Here is an 18,609-nt window from a genome sequence, read left to right on the forward strand (position 1 = left end):
AGAAAGTCTGAGAGAAAAATCAATGCAGTATGTAAATCCAGCAGAATGTTGAAATGAGAAGTTGATGAAAAGTAAAAAATGAAATATGATAAAGTTTAATTATGAATTATAAGAACCTTAAAATCAGTCTGTACACTGGGTTACTGTAAGAACACAAATTCCGAGAGAATTTCTATAATGCAGTATTATATGAGAGAACAAATAAAACTCATGGCCTTTATCAAACACCCACCTTCATATATTCTGATAGCAAGTTCATTCAGCACTATGATTCAGTTGTTATGATCCCAACTCTTCCTACTTTACTATAAAATTTCAGGGTTTTTTCTTTTGAAACCTACGCAAAGAAACTTATTTCATTTTTTACTCTATTTATTTCCTTACATTTTAGACATTTATTTGGTTGTTTAAAATGTCTTGCTAATGTTGGTAAATGCTTTGTAAATTCAGACAAATGTGGAACATAGAAAGTTACGATCTACAGATGTGGCAAAGAATTCCACCCCAAAACACGATTTGTAAATATCTTAAAATACGTTTAATCAAAAACATGGCTAATGTTAATCTTTAATTCCTCTCTAAAAAGAGGAATTTGTAAGTGCAGCAGTACCATACTTTGTTGGTCTCCCACTAAGATGTATGAACTGACCTGACCATCTGTAAAAGGAATGGACAGCTGCAAGCCCATTTCTTGGGTTTCGTTTATCTGTTTGGCTCTATTGGAGGACAAAGTGGATGAAGGGGACAATAATCACAACGATAGCATCTCAAAGTAGCTGGAGGGGTTGGCAACACAAAATACACACAATGAAAGCATTTTACCAAAGCATTTTCTCTTCGGTATGCGTTACTATAGCAATTTGTTTTCATCACAGAATTTTAATACAGAGTTACTTCTCAGATTGCAGGCATTTGTGAAAATCTTGAACTTTTCTTTGAACCACAGAGTGATATTGCTTTGACCAATAATTGCTGTAAGCTTTTCTATTTTCTTTTAATTTTGTTTTCTATTGTGTTTGATTGTTACTTTGCATAGATAAACCACAGTTGCCCCAGGATACTTTCGCAAATAAGCTGATAAGTCTCAAAGGTTTTAATTATCCTGGTTAAATAAAAGTTACTCCTACTACTTGATGGGAATTCTAATTACTATCAAGTCTGTTTTGTTTTTCCTTGCGTGAATATCTTTTTAAAGATGAAGGTAAATGATGTTATGTCAATTGCATCTTTATGATACATCTTATTGCCATCAAATCAGGTTTACATGAGAGCTTAAAGTATTTAAAAAGTTTGTGGAAACACTTTAACTACCTAGCTAGTTACTGTACCTCACACCATGGCCCAGCAGATACCACTAAATATGATGACAAATCTTCCAACACATACGTACACTACAAAAGAATTACCATTAGTATATTTTATTGCAGAGCAAGCATGATATTGTGTGGATTGTAAAACTTACCCAATTACAAAAACTTTCTCATCATTAATTTTTCTGCTGCCAAAACAATAAAATTAAGAGCAGGCAAACAGTGCCTCCTCATTTAAACCCTTGCTTATTATCCAAATGAGTAAAGGTGAGGAAATTGCTAAACATACCTGACATATTCCTGGTGTGCACTACTGCTCTGCATAGAATTATTTTTGCATTTGAATATAATTTGAATTGCATGTGTCTTACTAAATATTAGTCATGCTGGTCAAATGAAGGGTCAAACTCCTGAATAACACAAATATTTATCCAGTGGAAATACCACGTGTGTTGTAGGTATCCAGTTCACCAGGTTAATTATCATTTTTTTAATCATTATGACACACTTCTTATGCACAAAATTTTAAATGACACCTGTTAGAAACTTATTTCCATATTCATATCAAACTACAGGCTAAAGAACGATGGATACTATAAAGACTTGACGAACGCACTTGTACTTAGCGTTGCACTTTTTTTTTGTGCAACAGCCTGTTTTCTTAGAACAGAAGTGACTGTACTTGGAATGAATCTACCCCCATCCTTAACAGAACACTAATAATGCAATACATCATTTTTTATTAATCCTTTCGTTATGAGTGTAATGCCTTAGGTGGTAGATAAGGTAGATTTGTCACAGGAAAATGAGACTGTCTGCACTGGAAACACAGACTATTATTTTTGTTCTGGCTTTGCAATTACAATATAGACATTATGACAAGTCTGCTTGGGCTACCCAGCAGTCAACAAATGATACCTGAAATTCCATCCTTTCTTAATAGATGCTTTCTTTTCTGATTATTTTGTATGCGCCATTGGCAAAGGACCTTCTGCTGAGCACTGCAGCCTGCTGTGCTGATTTGAAACCCAGCTCAAAACCTGAATTCTTCTAAATATGTGCAAAGAATCTGCATGGCAATCAGCAAACCACATGAATGATAATTCAGCAGCTGTAAATGGACTCTACATGAATGGCAACCTACTGTCTTCCATACGAGCTATGCCAGAAAAATCCTGTTTGCTGGTGAATGAATAATAATCCTCCAAATACAATGTGATTTAAGATTACTTGTTTCTATTGGGTTTAGAACATACTAAAAAGAACACTTTAAGTGGAGAGGGACATCACTACTGTTTGTTACTATTTGAATCCTCTGTAATGCAGGATGTTGTTGGTTGGTCATATACAGCTCAAAGGATGTTTATATGACTCTAAAGAAAAAAAACAAAAAAAAAAAAGAGAGAAAATTTGTTTTCACTTGCCCAACCTGCTTACAACTAGACATCTCAAAGACAGGTCTCTAATCCTGAGCCTGTTATTGAGCCATTGCTCATTACTGTGCAATCAAAAGACTGTGTACCTCTTAGCTCATATAGGTTTAATTAATATTTTATTTTTTTAATTAAAAACGTAGAAGTCAACTTACCTGACAAGTGAAAGCTATTGGGTCAGCCACTTTCTTAAAAACGTGCTCAATCTCCTCTAGTGCAGTATAGTACTCGATCTGCGCTGTGGTCTTAATGACTCCCCCACAGTAGACATTTACACACACGGGGCCAGCAGGAAAATCTTAAAAAACACAAACCAGAACAGTAGCTGAAAATGTTTTACAGTCCCAGACCAGAGGTCTCAGGGAATGAGTAAAAGAACAGGAAGATATCACAGAAAATGCATAGAGTCGATGAAATGGATTTGCACTTCACTGATGATTCAGTGTAGTCAGTTTTTTATCCCAGTCATTCAATCTAACATTAAAAAGCTGACAAAAGAAAATATGTATCTGTAAAACTGTATAAAACAAAGCTGTTGTATTGCTTCACATTAGAAAGGAGATGAAAACAGTATGCTTCAAATTTCCAACTTCCCTTTGATAGACTGATGACCTATAATCAGCTCCCTTATGCCTACAAATTAAGGAGAAGTTCATTTATTACAAACAGTGGAATTGCTATTCAACTTTTGAAACATTTTTCTTAATTGCAGGCAAGGTTGTCAAAATTGGATTTGAACTAGGCTGCAGAAACTGCAGCATAATTACTTCCATTCCAGTTGTTTACCTAGTAAAAGCAAAGGAAAGAGGCATTTGTACAGTCTATTACTTAAGTATGACTTCTTCTGTGTATGCATGCAGCACAAGCCCTCTTTATGAGCATATTTTATAATTCATTAGCATTCATTGTGCCAGGTATCCTGCTGTACCATACCAGCACTAGTAGTTTTCTTAGAATTCTATCTCCGCCCACAAAACAGTGACAAAAACGGGCAACCCTGAAAATGGAGACGAGTAAGAGTAATAGGGCCAAAGAAACTAAATTAATAGAACATGACCTTAAACCACTTAAATGGAAACTGCCCAATTTTTTTTTTATTTTTTTGTTTTTAGATTAATTCTGGAAGAATCTTTTAAGATCTGTGAATGAGGATTTCAGCTTTCCTTCTCTGAACCCCAGTTACAGATGAAAGTTTCCTGTTGGTCATGTACTTTCCCATCAGGTCTTTAAAACCAAACTCTCTGCACCATCACAGTGACAAAGAACTCTCAGGCCATAGGTGGCCATTGTCTCAGGATTGTGTTCAGAATGAAAACCAGGCCACAGAATTACCCAAACATAGCTCCAAGAAGCCACTGTAGAAAATTGTAGCCTGTATATATATAACTCTTCCTATCTAATGTTGTTAATGTTGTATTGCAATGGTTTGGGAATAAAATATTATATAAGTTCCTTTGAGAATTCACAGCATGCAGTGCAGTAGCAAGCTACACTCTGAACACTTAAGTGAAAATTTTTTTAATTCTTAACTCACATTAAGTGAGTGGGGACAGGCGTGGCCCTTAAATCCGCACAGATCTCCTAAGAGAAACTGTTGTTAAATAGTTGAAACTGTTGGCAACTAGTTATGGATGGAGCAGTTGAAAAAAATCATTAGAAACAAGCAGTGCTTAGTGAGAAATAGCACAGACACGAACAAGAAAAGAAATTATTTCCTCTGTCAGTAAGAATTATATTTAGCTGTGTTAAATATAAAACGAAATATTTTAGTAATAAAGTAATAAGAAAATAATATTAGCTTTGCATTTTATGGCAGTGATTTTGAAGAATGTTAATCTGTGACTAATTAATGACATTTTAAGACTGCCACCTGCCATTTAACGACACAAAAACAATCTAACAGAACCTAGTTTCCCATAAATCACAAGACCTTGCTTTTCTGCATTATTAATAAATGTTCTGTGTGCAAAACCCATGTACAGGAAACATCTACAAAATAGTGGGAAGTGAAACTACTTATCAGAAAAAGTGAAAGAAGACCAAAATTTTCTGTTTACTTAAAGGTAAAGAATTTTTTTCTTACCTAAGGCTTTCATGTACTTGACCTTTTTATTCCATGAGGCTGGCTGTGTCCTAATTCGTTGATTGTCTGCTATGAATTCGATTTCTAAAGTTTCATCATCTATTTCATCTTTCAGCAAAATGAATATTTCACCAGGGTTCTATAAAATTAAAATATGTTCCCATTAGTCCTTCAGAAAGTTATACTGAAAGTGTAAAATGCAAATGAAAACATAAGTTGGAAAGTTCCTTTACGAACGGCTTCATACAAAAAAATCGTAATACCAAACATGATGTCACCGCAGTGTTATCCTTTAGTACTTTACTGACATAAGTGAAACAATTAATGTAGCATTTTAAATTTAGTTTAACTAACAATATTTTAAAACAGGATTTTAAATTCATATGTAGGTGACTTGTTACATTTTCTAAGACCATTCTGCTTTACTGCCTAGAAGAGTGATATTCAGCCTAATAACAACCACCTAAAATACTTTAGATTTACTTAAACTCTTACAGTGAACTGACAGTAAAGTAAGACAAAAGCCACAGGTAATGTGAGACAATACCCTTCTACTGCCTCCTGAACCAGAGGGAGTGTTACTCCCTTAGACCTGTACTGATCTCAACAACGAAATTATGTGTGTAAGTCATCTTTGAAAGAAAGCCAGCAAGCGCAACATTCTGTGTCCACTGCAACCTCCATATCTGGCTGTGGACACCCACTTACATAAAGGAATGCAGTGTTGGATACTGTACCTCCTCTGTTTACATTTTCACATATTTTCTCACGGCAACTCTGATTAAAAACATACACGTATGAACATTTGTGTCCATTGGATATGCACGCAGATATGTATGTATAAATATTTCTGACTTAATTTTAAATCAGACAAGGTATACACTCACACAAGCACTTCTGCAACTTGTGGTATGGGCACATATGCGTGTACCCATATACCCCACCATGGACTCTTGCCAAGAGACACTCCATATCTCTCAAGAAGTGCCTGACTACACGCTCCCTCTAAACTACAAGGCCCACATGACAGTAATATCTCTACCCAAGACGCCAAATAATTCTAATAGAGATAAAATCCCTCAGAGACTGTCTCAAAACTACCTTATTTGCAAATCTTTTGGCTGCAGTGTGGATGTGACACAAACACAAAATAAATTCCTTTGCAGTTTCAACGCACTCTCATTTTGGGCCCTTATCTGCTATTTGTTTTCAGAACCGTTATAGTACGAATGAGATTGCAGGAGGAAGAGAAGAACATTGTCTGTGGTCGCAAAGATTTTAGCATTCAAAAATCTTACCTCACACGATATTCTTCTTGGAAGCACCAATATCAACTGCTCCTTAGTCTCTAATGTTTCAGAAAGTACCTCTGTTTTAAAACTGTGATCTGTTCTTTCTGATGCTCCCTGGACATCCGACAAACTAACATCGGAGCTAGTTTGGTGATCTGAAATAAATAATGTGGAATGAGGACATTGTTAATAATCCCAGATCAACAAAACATAGCAATGATGTGGTTTCCAGCATATTACTCATATGGCATTTGGAGTCACACTAAGAGCACCACATGAAACCCTCGCAACATTCCTTTTTATGTAAATGTGGTGAGGTTTACCCCTTCGATAAAGAGCTTGCCTCTGAAGTTCTGATCCTGCAGCCTTTATTTATATCAACAGACTCTGCTCATATGCCTTGTCTTACTAAAGTCAAAAGGGACAGGGCCTTTAGACCAAAGTCATTGTGACCAATGAGGTCACAGAGATCAGCCAGTTTTGTAATCTCAGAGGAACAAACTCTTATACTGAGATAAAACTAAGATTTTTCCCACTCTTGCTTTCTCCATACATAAACAAGGATATGCTACATGCCTACAATATCAGCCCACCTGTCTACAGGAAGGATTTATGTAAGGGCTGTGATACCTGTGACTGGGTAACTATGACAGTAGACACAGATTTTCTTGACAGAGACTCCATAGCCTTTGCCTTCCTTCATGGACAGAATGATGGACTAAAGGCACACATTTTTTGTGTAGGATATGCTGGGTTTGGAAAGCTACACCAGTCATACAGATAGCTTGCAACCAGTTTCTTTCCCGTTTTGCTGTACTGGTAAAGGCCCAAGAGCCATAGTGAATCCTTTACCAAATCACAGAATTTGATGAGGAAATACAAAAGAACTGACAACTGCATCTGCAGAGCTCTGATTAAGCCTGTGTTCTAGAAAAGCTATTCTTCACACCTGCTACTTCTCAGCTGTATCATTACTGCTCCTTCCAGACACTCTATTACCCTGTACAAAACGCTCTTGCCACCCATCTCAAAGGACTGCAGCAGCTCTTCATCATGCAGGATTACCCAGCATATTGCAGTCACCTAGTTAGATTAATGATATCATTCCAAGCAGCTCAGAGTTAAAAAAATCTTGACTGGCTGGTGAGAAAATACCCTAAGAGACATCAACAGTATCTTGTATTACTGTAAATTATGGAACACTCACAGTCAATTACATTCAAGGACACAAATAACTTTTCAGGCACACCTTTTCCTCTTAAATGGATGTAGAGTAGTAATATAAATTAGTGACAGGCAGAGCATGGAACAGTAGCAATTCACTACTGAGCAGCTTTGCTCAAACAAGTACCACAGCCACTTTGATTTTTTTCCAAAGTGCCCCAGTGACCAAGGTACACAAACCACACAGTGCTCCTAAGCGACACAGAAGTCTTTCCATTCAGCATCACTACGGGTAACTTACAATTAGTTTTCTCACTACTTGCTTGCCTTTATTTCCCTGATATGTACCAGTTTGATACAGAATGTTCCCTTTCCTTACCAACCCTGCCTTGCTTAAGAAGGCATAGATTTAATAAACTACTTCTATAATAAATGTGCCTGCTAAGTAAACTTATGTCAGGGAATGTAGCACAGAAACTTGAGTATGCTATGTCTGATGCAAATTTTTGTTTTTCCAGAGATGTTTTCATTCTTAGAGGCATCTGAGAAAAACAAAAAAAAGAAAAGAAAAAAAAAAAAAAGTCTCATTTGTCCACATTTTGTTTAGGAAGCTAAAGGTTCTTTGAACATCTAAGGTGGGAAGGCTCAGTTTTCATCATCATTTCAGCTAGTAAAATCTTCCCAGCCTACTCTTGCTTATATTCTCATGTCTTTAAGGCAAACTAATTCTGAATTTAATCTGTGAATTCAGTGCAGAATGGTAAAATTACACTGAACCTATATGTAGACATACTTTATTGAAGTAGATTTAATTCCGTTTGCTTTAATTTATTTTGAAAGTTAAATAGGCTACACTGGACAAAGGCTATTTTGATTCTGAATGAGAATCCACCCATGGTTCAATGCACCTTAACTAATTCAGCTCGAAAAGTATGTACATTAATTTCTCTGATTATCACTGTGAAGACTAGACTTTATTTAGCACCACCCTTCAGAAAACGGAAGGCCTGAACCATTGCTGAGGAAAACAGGAGTCTGTATGCCCACAGCATGTACTTGGGGAATTATGTGTTCATATTTTAAGTCACTCATAAATCTTACAGATGTCAGCTTTCTGTCAGTGATCGTTCTTCAAGGATCGCGTGGATGCATTCTAATCTATGTAAAGTTCATGAAGTTCATGACAGCTTTATTTCTACAGTCTGCACTCTACTTATCGAAGACAACAGTAGTTACTTCCACCCTTTAATGTCCACAATAATTCATCTACTGCTAGTGCTAACAAGTTGGTTTAAATTAGGATAACATTTTCCTCCCACATTAATTGCATTTTAATATTTTTATTATGCCTAGTGACATATAACTACAATATCAGGACTTCAATCCAGTCAGGATTGGGATTGCACAACCCTACAGTTTACATAAATTATTAAGAACTGTGGCTCTTACATCAAAGACTTGGATATTTAAGAGAATGAGGGATTCCCCTGCTGACTGTGAAAATGGTTAACAATTTATTAGCTAAAAAGCATCAAGCAAGACCTCTTTCAGGTCTACTTGACAATAACAAAAGCCATGTACAGCAGTCCAAGAATAACAGGGATCTATATTATCACTACTATATACTTAATAACCAAACTCTAGAGCCACCATCTCCAGCACTCAGATTCCTACCAGCAGTTTGCACACTATCTGTCCTAAAACATGGAAATGAAACAACCACGTGAAGTGTTATCTGTAAATGCTGAACAAGCAATATGCCAGAGATTAAGCAAGCCTTGTCTTGGTGACATTAACTAAAACAATGTAGCTCACAAGGGTTTAATACTACAGTAATGAGACTCTAATAACACAAATGGAGCAAAGTATAGACAATACTTGTTTAATATGGGCAGAAAGTGTTGCCTTACGTACAGGTCTTTTGAACACTTAAATTTTGAACATCTTCACTGTGAATCCTCTTTACAGTCTTGCTTCTAACTTTAAAGCAATGGCTAGGGAGCTCCACTAATTGCTAAGGCTTTCAGAAAAAATGATCATTTAACAAGAATTTACAACTGTAGGTGAGGATTAGCTTAAAAGAAACATAAAATGAACATCATTATAGTGCTGAAATATCTAAGAGTGAGGATTTATTAAAGGGTATTTGTTGCTTGGTGAATGTGTTCTTTTAATGTTTTATATAATGGTGACCTACCTGTGAGGTTCTTAAAATGTAGCAGTAACAATTAAAATATGGATGAATAAAACTCAACCCTTTCTTGTAGGATCGACGTATAAGAAATTACTAACTATATCTAATGATGCTTAGATAGCACTATGAGCTAGAAGCTAAAAAGAAAGGAAAATCTATGATAATCTTCCCTTGAGTATTCAGGGCAGTCCTACTGGGAATTATCTATTGTCTATTATAGAGTGTAATGCTCCATTTCCATCAGGTTACTTTTGTTGGCTTACTTTTGACAAATATCTACTGCTGACGATTCCATTGAAAGGACTGATGTAAAATTTAAGTTCATATTTAAATAATAAAATATTACACACATTTACTGTAACAGTTATTCACTTAATTTGGCACAGTGCTGATGTTTTCAATTTTACTTCAATGTTCTCTCTTAATTCATGTAACTTCAATACATCAATTTGATATATTTTACACAAGACCTTTTGGAATGCATTATTGCTTTCAATTTAACATTTTTAACTGAATTAATGAAATTACTTTGAAATTGCATTGTTTCGCATAAACCGAGAAATTTTAATGAAGCCTCTCTAGTCTCTCACAGATTCAACAATTAATGCCTCACCGTGGCTTCTAAACAACTCTCATGCCACATCCAACCTTCCCCCACCCCGCCTCCAAATTCTAATTTTTCAAATACATGCTTTAGCTATCCCTACTGCAGTCTACATGAGGATTATAAATTGTCTCTGATTACTTGGTACTTGCTACGTGTTTTGAGTCAACAATGTATGTGACAGATTTGGGGTATTAAAAATAGCAGAAAATACAAACTTATGAAAGATTTATGTGTTTTCTAAGACTACTCATGGAATGAATCTCACAGCCAAAATTTAGTTGGTTTTACAAAAGCAAAATGCTTGCTAGCTTTATAATTTTCAGTTCTTCCTCAAGTCTTGCTAAAGCAAACCTCGGTGAAGAACTGAAATGGCATTACAAAAAAGGTCCTCGTTTATGCCTAGATCACACAACATACAAAAGGATATGAAATATGGGCAAATCAGGTTAGGCAGACAACAAAGAATGGAAAGGTAATTAAGCAAATGTGGCCAATTTGCCACGTGAAAGAAAAGACAGGGTGTTCCAGTGCCAAAGATTAAAATAGAGAGAATTACAGGGAAGAGCACTTAGGCTAAATTCAGGAGATGATTTAAGTGGAGGAGTCATCCCACATAACGTGGTAGGACCACTCCCCAGCAGAATGTGAGGTAAAGGCAGAGGAGGTCCCACTGGGTTCTGTGAGGTATAATTGAAAAGGTGCTCATGTATAAGTGACTTCCTTGCAAAAGCTTAAAGTCAAATGTGTGAGTGCTCTGCAGAACTGTGGATGAAAGTAGAGCCATACAGAAAAAACCAGTAACTTTCTGCAATGTGGAAAAATCAAGAAAAAAACTTACACACATCGTATCCTTCCTGCGATCCACCTAAGTTTATCATAGACATTTATGAAATTTAATCCTCTTATAGTATGGGTATTTGTAATTGCTGTATGAACTCAGCAAATAGTGCAGCAGAATGGGATGAAAGGCAGCATCTAACTGAATAAATTGCTCTATAAATTACACAAGAAAGGCTTGGAAAACATGGAGGCAGAAAACATCCACCACACTGGGCTTCATTCAATGAGTCTGTTTTCGTCAGCATGAACACAGGATTTCCTCATTGTTACCATAAGTCCTTTCTAAGATATGATTTCAAAGCAAATCCCATTTTCTGCTCTGTTGAAAAGTTTTCTTTTACTGATGGTAAGAGAGGGCTTAGGAATGGAAAGGCTTCTTCCTAAAATTATTAAAAACATACTCAAAGACAGAAGCAACTAACTTAAATCTTAATTTATTTCACTTGTTTTCTATCACGTACAAATTCCAGACCAAGGTAAACATATTCATTATTGAATAAGCTTTAAATAATGTTTCCCTCTATGCTGAATCATCTATCTTTTGCAAATACGTTGACAGTTATCTTTGTTTTTCTCAAAACCATTTTCAGTCCCAGTTTCTCCTGCATGGTTGAGTTCTTCTGTCAAAAACAGTAGCTTTCTGCGAGTTGGCCTATTTTGCCCATGTCTCCAAAATGTTTCTATTACTTTATTTATGGTGAACAACTTTTCTTGCTAATAAGCATCAAATTGACAGTTCCTTTAAAAGCTATGAAGAACAGTTTTCCCTTTTCTGAATATTTAGAGTTGGTGTTTATGTCATCTCAGCAAGTGATAGTGCTACAATTTTCATTCATGTCTGCTTCTCTCCCATAACAGAGCAATCCCTGGAAGCCCCCATATCTTTTGTTCTATGCATTACTATATATGTGTAGGCAAAGACAGATTTGATTGCAAAGGTGCATACCCACCTGTTCTTGTATTACTTGTTTCTGTACACAACAATTTACCACTCTGATATAATTGTAGCCTAATGGAGTCATCATAAAAGCATCTAAACACAATATAAAAGTCTTATTACCTGTAGCCATATTGGATCTGGTAGTAAAACCAAAGAACCCTTCCTTCAAATAATGCCAAAACAGCAAAAAGCAATTTTCCATAAATTTATCAATAATCTTTAAAAAATAATTTGCATAAAACTATAGGTGTTTCTTCATATACACTTTCATGTGATTTTAGCTGCATATTCAGAGGCTAAATCTATGACATCTACCTAGTTCCTAACTGGTCTGTGGCTTGGAAGAAAGATTTGACCTAAACTTAGCAATCAGTGCTTTGGTTAGGATGCATATATTTAGAGGCTTTTTGGACTAAGTTTATCTTTTACTATATATCAGCTGACGTTATTATTTTTACCTCAATCAAATCTATGATTTTCAGCTGCAGCCACAGCACTAATAATATGACCACTTCGCTGAGCTTTAGACACCAGTCCCAAAGAGTTTCTAAACTGTTAGGCACACTGATCAGTTTGGAAAGAATAACTACCTGCCTGAGGTCATTTAGGTGCCAAGCAGAACTGTTGATGGAGCCCAAGCCTGCTATTTCCAGTTTCTACATTCTGCATACATTCAATCTGCCTCTTCTTCAGGGAGAAGCAAACTGAAGTCTGTCCCTCTGTGTGTGCCAGCAGCTCTCAGTTACTAAAGTCTAATGTTGTATTAAAGAGGCCATCTATCCACTTCAGAGTTACTGGAGTTCTACCACAGCAAGAACACTGGCATTTTTGTTCCATTTCTCTGTGGTATCAGCACACGCATATCTTACCTCTGTTTCAGTGATGGATTATACAGCACTAAACACTGCCCAAAATCTGATAACGTGTCTCTGTTACAACAGAGACAGGTTATCCTCCTGGTGCTGCCTCAAATTACCACTGAAGACAAAAGGATTGATAGCAGAGGCATCCGGGTTTGTGAGCAGACCTCCAAAACTCGTTTGCCTGATAAAACAATTCTGCAGCTTCCTTATTATTCCAAAGGGGCTAGCTGCAGCTGCCTAGTGGCTCTGAACTGCAATTCCAGCCTCTTGTAAGTGGCCTAGCACAAATTGCACACTGTGCTTGGACACAGAAGTGGCACGTGGCTACATTTTGAATTACATAGATACGAAATAACACAGCTAGAGAAGAGCATTTTAGAATCAAGTTGTACTTCAGGGAAGCACGCATGGCAGGCCAAAAGCTCAGATTTCAGGCCAAAAAGGGGTTTAAGTTTTTACAGATGTCACCCTCAAGAAAATTCTAATGAGTAGCCAAACTTTCCACTCTTAGCCATGTTTGAAGCTATTTTCTTGATGAAGAATATTCTTTACAGTCATCAAAATTCAAAAATTGACCTGGCTGGAAGGTCAGCAAATTTAATGTAACTGATCAGTACTTTAACAACTACACTGGGAGAGGCTAGGGGGAGAGACACTGGTAGCTGGCACTCTCAGCCTTCACCCCACTCGAAGTACAGGATACATGTCATTAATAGTATCCAAACATTTACTGACACAAGATAATATACTCCACATTACAGCACCCTTTAAATCAATCTGGTAACAGAAGCTAGCTTGGACTGCAGCAGCTCATTTACCAAATATTGTATCTTAGTCTGAGTATGACAGCAGAACTCCAATACTTGAACAGGGCTCTTATCAATGCCTGGATGAAATTTATGATGCTATTCTTGATCTGTACAGCTCTAAATTACATGGGACTTGTCTATCTAGGAGACCACATGTCTCCCCGTGCCACGCTGCCACAGCTGCTGTCAGCAGAAAGACTCACACCAGACACATCTGGTATTAAAGAAGGGGAAAAAAATGTGAGTTGTCAGCAAGACTGACTCACTAGGGGACAGGCTGCTTTGCAATTTACTCCCACCTTTAGTTTGAAATAGCTAAAAATCTATCGACCCTTAAAACAGGCTAAAAGGTATGCTGCTTTCCCAGGAACATAATCAAGAGTAATATTTTTAGAGGCATCTGAAAACCATGCTTGCTTTCTAACCCCTGATTATTTTCCTTTTGTTAGGATTATGAATAGGAAAGTAATCTGAGGTCTTTATCTTTTAAGACACTGTCCTTTAATCTAACACCTAGACCCCAGGCTCATTTTACTGAAACAGGATTTCAGATAGCATTATAGGAAAGAATAGCATAGCAGAGGTACTCTGATAGCTCTTCTTTTATTTGTTACAAAGTGCTGGCCTTTCTCCAGTTTAGTTTGGTAAAGGATACAGGTAACACAGTATGTGCATGTATGTTAGTTTGATGAGACCTCTGAGCAGGACCAAAAGATGTCTGCTGTTAAACCTAACAGGGAGACAGCTATTACACTTGAAAATCATCTTTTCGTGATCCGCTTGCCCATCCCTAATTGGTTCAGTTAATTAGTGCTAGGATACAAGCCTTAATGGCAAATGTTAAAACAGATGAAGCTGTTTCACAGGAGGGGAACTGCCTTTTCTGAAGCAGAGCATCACCTAATGGGTATCTAACTCTGAGGTTATCTCTATTTTGCAGGTAAAATAATGAAGGCCAGTTCTACAATAAGGCATTCACATTTTATCTGTGTGGTTACAAGGTATACCCAGATCCTAGTAAGACTGCTGCACTTTTCCAGCCTTAGTACAAATTATAAATAATGATTCATTGGGGAGCAGAAAATTTCCTGAGGAACCACAAGGGCATTTCTCAAAATACAGCAGGAAAGCAAAAAAATAAGTCTATTTTTCTTATACAGAAACCAGAAATAAAGTAAACACATAGCAACATTTGTGAGCGGCTAAAAAGCTGTCTTGTTCAGTTATCACCTACAGGAATCAGTCCTCATACATTCATATAACGGTGATTAGCATTCCATAACTGGATCTTTTCCATCAATCACTAGCAAATCAATTGTTTTCGCATCTGCTTGTAGCTTGTATTTCCCCAAAAGGATCTCAGTGATCACATTGTTTTTCCATTTTCCAATGTACTGTCTGACCTTTTCCCTCAAGGCCTTGCACAATTCACTTCAGTCAATCACTTCTTATTGATGGTTAGCGCTTGCTCATTCCCCATCTATCTGTTTTACTGGATATAGTTTGTTTTGTTTCAGGTTTTTTTCAATATGTCCTGTCATCCACTCACTGCTCTTTCCACCCTTGCTGCTTTAGATTTCTCATTTAGCTTTGTACTTCTGACCTGTTCAACTTTCATTCCAGTTCACGTCTAAATTCCATCTTCTTCAGCTTATCCTTTCTTTTGTACAATACCTCCATACTCAAAACAAACCAGCTTTCAGCAGGCCAGTCTTTGCTGAAGACCTTACATAAAGTGCTCTTCTTTTGTGAATTTAGAGGGTTCTAGCAAAAAATCCTTTCTTGGTTTATAATTTCTCCTGACTTCTGTTTTGTGTCATACATAGAGTTTAGCACTGCATACACTTTCTTCTTATTAGGAAGAAGCAAAGAGAAGATAGAGTCCCTGGAAACATTTTTTTCACAATACATCCAAAGTCAAATCATGTCTGGTAACATGAAGATTCACCTACTTTCTGCAGGGCTCATTTGCAGCTGCCATCTTACCTTTCTCTGCTTCATGAAGACTGACATGCTTCTTTCTCCTCCAAAGCTCTGCAGCAGTATCAGATAACTGCTTCCTGTTGCACCACCACAGAAGAAATGTTGACCATGTATTTCCTTACATGCAGTCGGGAGTCAGTCTTAGCCTCACATACAGAAGAATCCCTCTTTTCTAGTTGGCCTTTTCACCCATCACAGCAATTGAGAATCTCTTTGGTCATCTCAACAATAACTGGACATCATTAACCAGCAGAGGCTACATACAACAGTGCTATCATGATGACTGACAAAAGCTGAGCACTGTGGTCCAGGCAACTTCAGCAAAGATTTCAAGTGAAATTTTTGCCTTTAATGCAAGACTTTCTTAGCTGGAAAATCCTCAATTCACTTTATTACAACATTGACCATTTAGCTGATGGGAAACTTGGACTTAAACCTGCTCTTCCAGTCCCCATATAAAAGCAGAAAAGGATTAATATAGAAAGACTTAGGGTTTAAAGAGGGAGTAGCTTGGAGGAACATCTCCCCAGTCCTTTCTTTTCTTGGAATTCTGTTTTCTCTGACCATTCCCTCTGTTACTGTCTCATTTTTTGGACATCACAATCATGACCAAAAGAAACAGTGATGCCTGCTTACTGAGCACCTAGATGATGAGCCACTAATGACAAAAAGCCTTCTTTATACCTACAAACTTCTTCAATGCACTGACCCATGGCACATTCAACACAGGACCAAAAGAGACATCCTTAGAAATCTTGACAATAGATCTGCAGGGATAAAACAGTGCAGCTTTACAGCAGCTTTCTGCTTGAGATCACACTAGTACACCCAAGATGCCAAGAGAATCACAAACAGTCCCTATCAGAAAGGAGAGGGGACTAACAGAAGATTTAGTAGAGAGAAATGGTTGGTGCTAAATACTCCCTTCCACACTACACTCATTTCAAAGGGGCATATTTCCAACTAGTTCTGGTCTGGACCTGTAGAATGCACACCTTCTAGCGTCTGAAATGCACTGAGTGAGCTCCCTGAGGGCACTCATCCTTCTAGCTTTATCTGAAAGAAACCAAATCCACGTGCTCCAAAATTGTTCTGCATTGTAAACCAAAGCATGGTAAGAGGGAATGACTGGAGTATTTAAAAGCACACAGGTTGATGCTCGTGTCTTGAAGTTAACTGAAGAAGCTAAAATTCTAAATTCCATACATCGCTGACATATATATTGAATTCATGCCGGTATGGAAGAGTCAGTGAGCTTGCTGTATCCTTCTGCCCCTACACCTTGACAGCAAATCAGACCCACAGAGCCAATAACCTCAGAGTCCAACAGCACAGACTGTTATGTCAGGAATCTTTCCTCTGAACATGAGGTAAAACTTCTTTCCTTTGAGGGTGACAGAGCACCAGAACAGGCTGCCCAGAGAGGTTGTGGAGTCTCCTTCTCCGAAGACTTTCAAAACCTACCTGGACATGATCCTGTGCAACATGCTATAGGTGAGCCTACTTTAGCAGGGGAGTTGGACCAGAGGTCCCTTCCAGCCCCTACCATTCTGTGATGCTGTGAATTCCAAAATAACTTACTTGTCCTTTCCCATCAGTCTGCATGCTGGTGCTGTTAAGCCAATCACTTCACAACAGTGTCAACCCAGAAACAGAAGTTGTTTAAGCAAGAACTGGGGATAGGAAACATGTTATGTAGCTGTTTACTAAAAGCAAGTGGAGATTTTGCCAATCTGTTTTCCCTACTAAAACTCTTTATAGGCTTTCACAACTATAAATACACCAGAATGGCAAATGTCGACAGGGGCTGAAGTTGTGATGCAGGACTTCTCCCAACCACTGGCTGCCAACGAATGATGCTGGAAGGGTAATGTCAGTAGGACTGATCTATCTGAAATTTCAAATCAGCTCTCTCTTTACTACAAGTGAAACTCCTCATGCTGGGAACAGAAAAGGAAAGCTCTTCATGTCTTCCTTTTTCTCTACTCTGAAATTAAATGAAAAAGGAAATGCCCCTGTTGAATCTCCTCCTCCTTTCATGTTTCTTACAAGAACATGTGGGTATAGATCTGTGGGTGGATGTTTGAGAACACTGCATGCTCTTCTACACAACTGTATGGTATGGTAAGGTTAGTTTATTGCCTTTCATGTCTGACAAGATGTAAGAAAAGAAATTTAATTTTCTGAAGAGTACTAGCTTCATTTGAGTAAATACAAGGAGAATTCAACTCACCGTCTGCAAGAACTGCTTCATAGACGTAAGACAAAGAGTCTCCAGGATTTTCATTCTGTGGCTCACCTACGAAAAAAGAGTAATTCTGTAATGGTATCTACTTGGAAATATCTTTAACTGGTCACCAACTCTGATGACAGTGATCACTGTCATCCTAATTGATTGTTTCACAGAATGTTTAGTTTGCTCTAAGGAAGATCTTAGCATCAGAAATCAAGCTAAAAAAAAAAAAGAAACAATTGGCAAAATAAAACAGAGTTAAGAAAACAAATGGACAAGCAACCTAAAACCTCAGAAATTATGCCAATTTCCACTTTCTTTTTTTAGATTAAATTCTGTATGTTATTTTAGATGTAAGATAAAGCTATTTTAAGGCTACAGTTTTGCAGCTAGAAAAAAATAAATCCAAAGACTAGTGGAGAAGAAAAGCCTAGAGAGATCTTCAGATAGAATGGTATTTATCCCTTTTCAGTAAACATCCTTGTGACTGATCTTTCCAGTTTACTATAGCAGGCAAGAAATATGGGCTTGAGGAAGAAAAGTTTCCCTGAAAGTCAATATAGCAAACAATGGGAGAGGAGTTGGGCAAAAGGAAAGAGAATAGAATGAGGTGCAGGAAATTTAGAAATGGAAAACGGATGCAGGTATTGTGGTTTGGAAGACAACTGTGCAGGGCTGTGTTTGATAGTACAAGAAATGTGGCCACAGAGTTCCCAGTGCTGGGTCAAAAAAAGCAATGTCCACATTAAGTAAAGTTCTGGTCAAATATTAAAGAACTCTGTCAGTTCAATTTGTTGAAATGATTTTGATGGCTTAATAACTACCCAGAGACTTTGTGCCACATTATGCAATATGTGT

General features: G+C 37.3%; 1 protein-coding gene across 1 annotated transcript in view; it reads right to left on the reverse strand.

Moving 5' to 3' along the window:
* BANK1 (B cell scaffold protein with ankyrin repeats 1) overlaps positions 1-18,609 on the reverse strand; it is a 146,924-nt gene that overhangs the window by 111,078 nt on the left and 17,237 nt on the right. Inside the window, exons 5-8 of the mRNA XM_086464796.1 lie at positions 17,752-17,817; positions 6,125-6,273; positions 4,827-4,965; positions 2,899-3,041 (exon numbers count right to left, since the gene is read on the reverse strand). Of these exons, the coding sequence (XP_086320922.1) occupies positions 2,899-3,041; positions 4,827-4,965; positions 6,125-6,273; positions 17,752-17,817 (497 nt within the window). The remainder of the gene's footprint in view (positions 1-2,898; positions 3,042-4,826; positions 4,966-6,124; positions 6,274-17,751; positions 17,818-18,609) is intronic.

This window comes from Leptosomus discolor, chromosome 4, assembly GCF_034619465.1.
Source record: "Leptosomus discolor isolate bLepDis1 chromosome 4, bLepDis1.hap2, whole genome shotgun sequence".
Classification (NCBI taxonomy): Eukaryota; Metazoa; Chordata; class Aves; order Leptosomiformes; family Leptosomidae; genus Leptosomus; species Leptosomus discolor.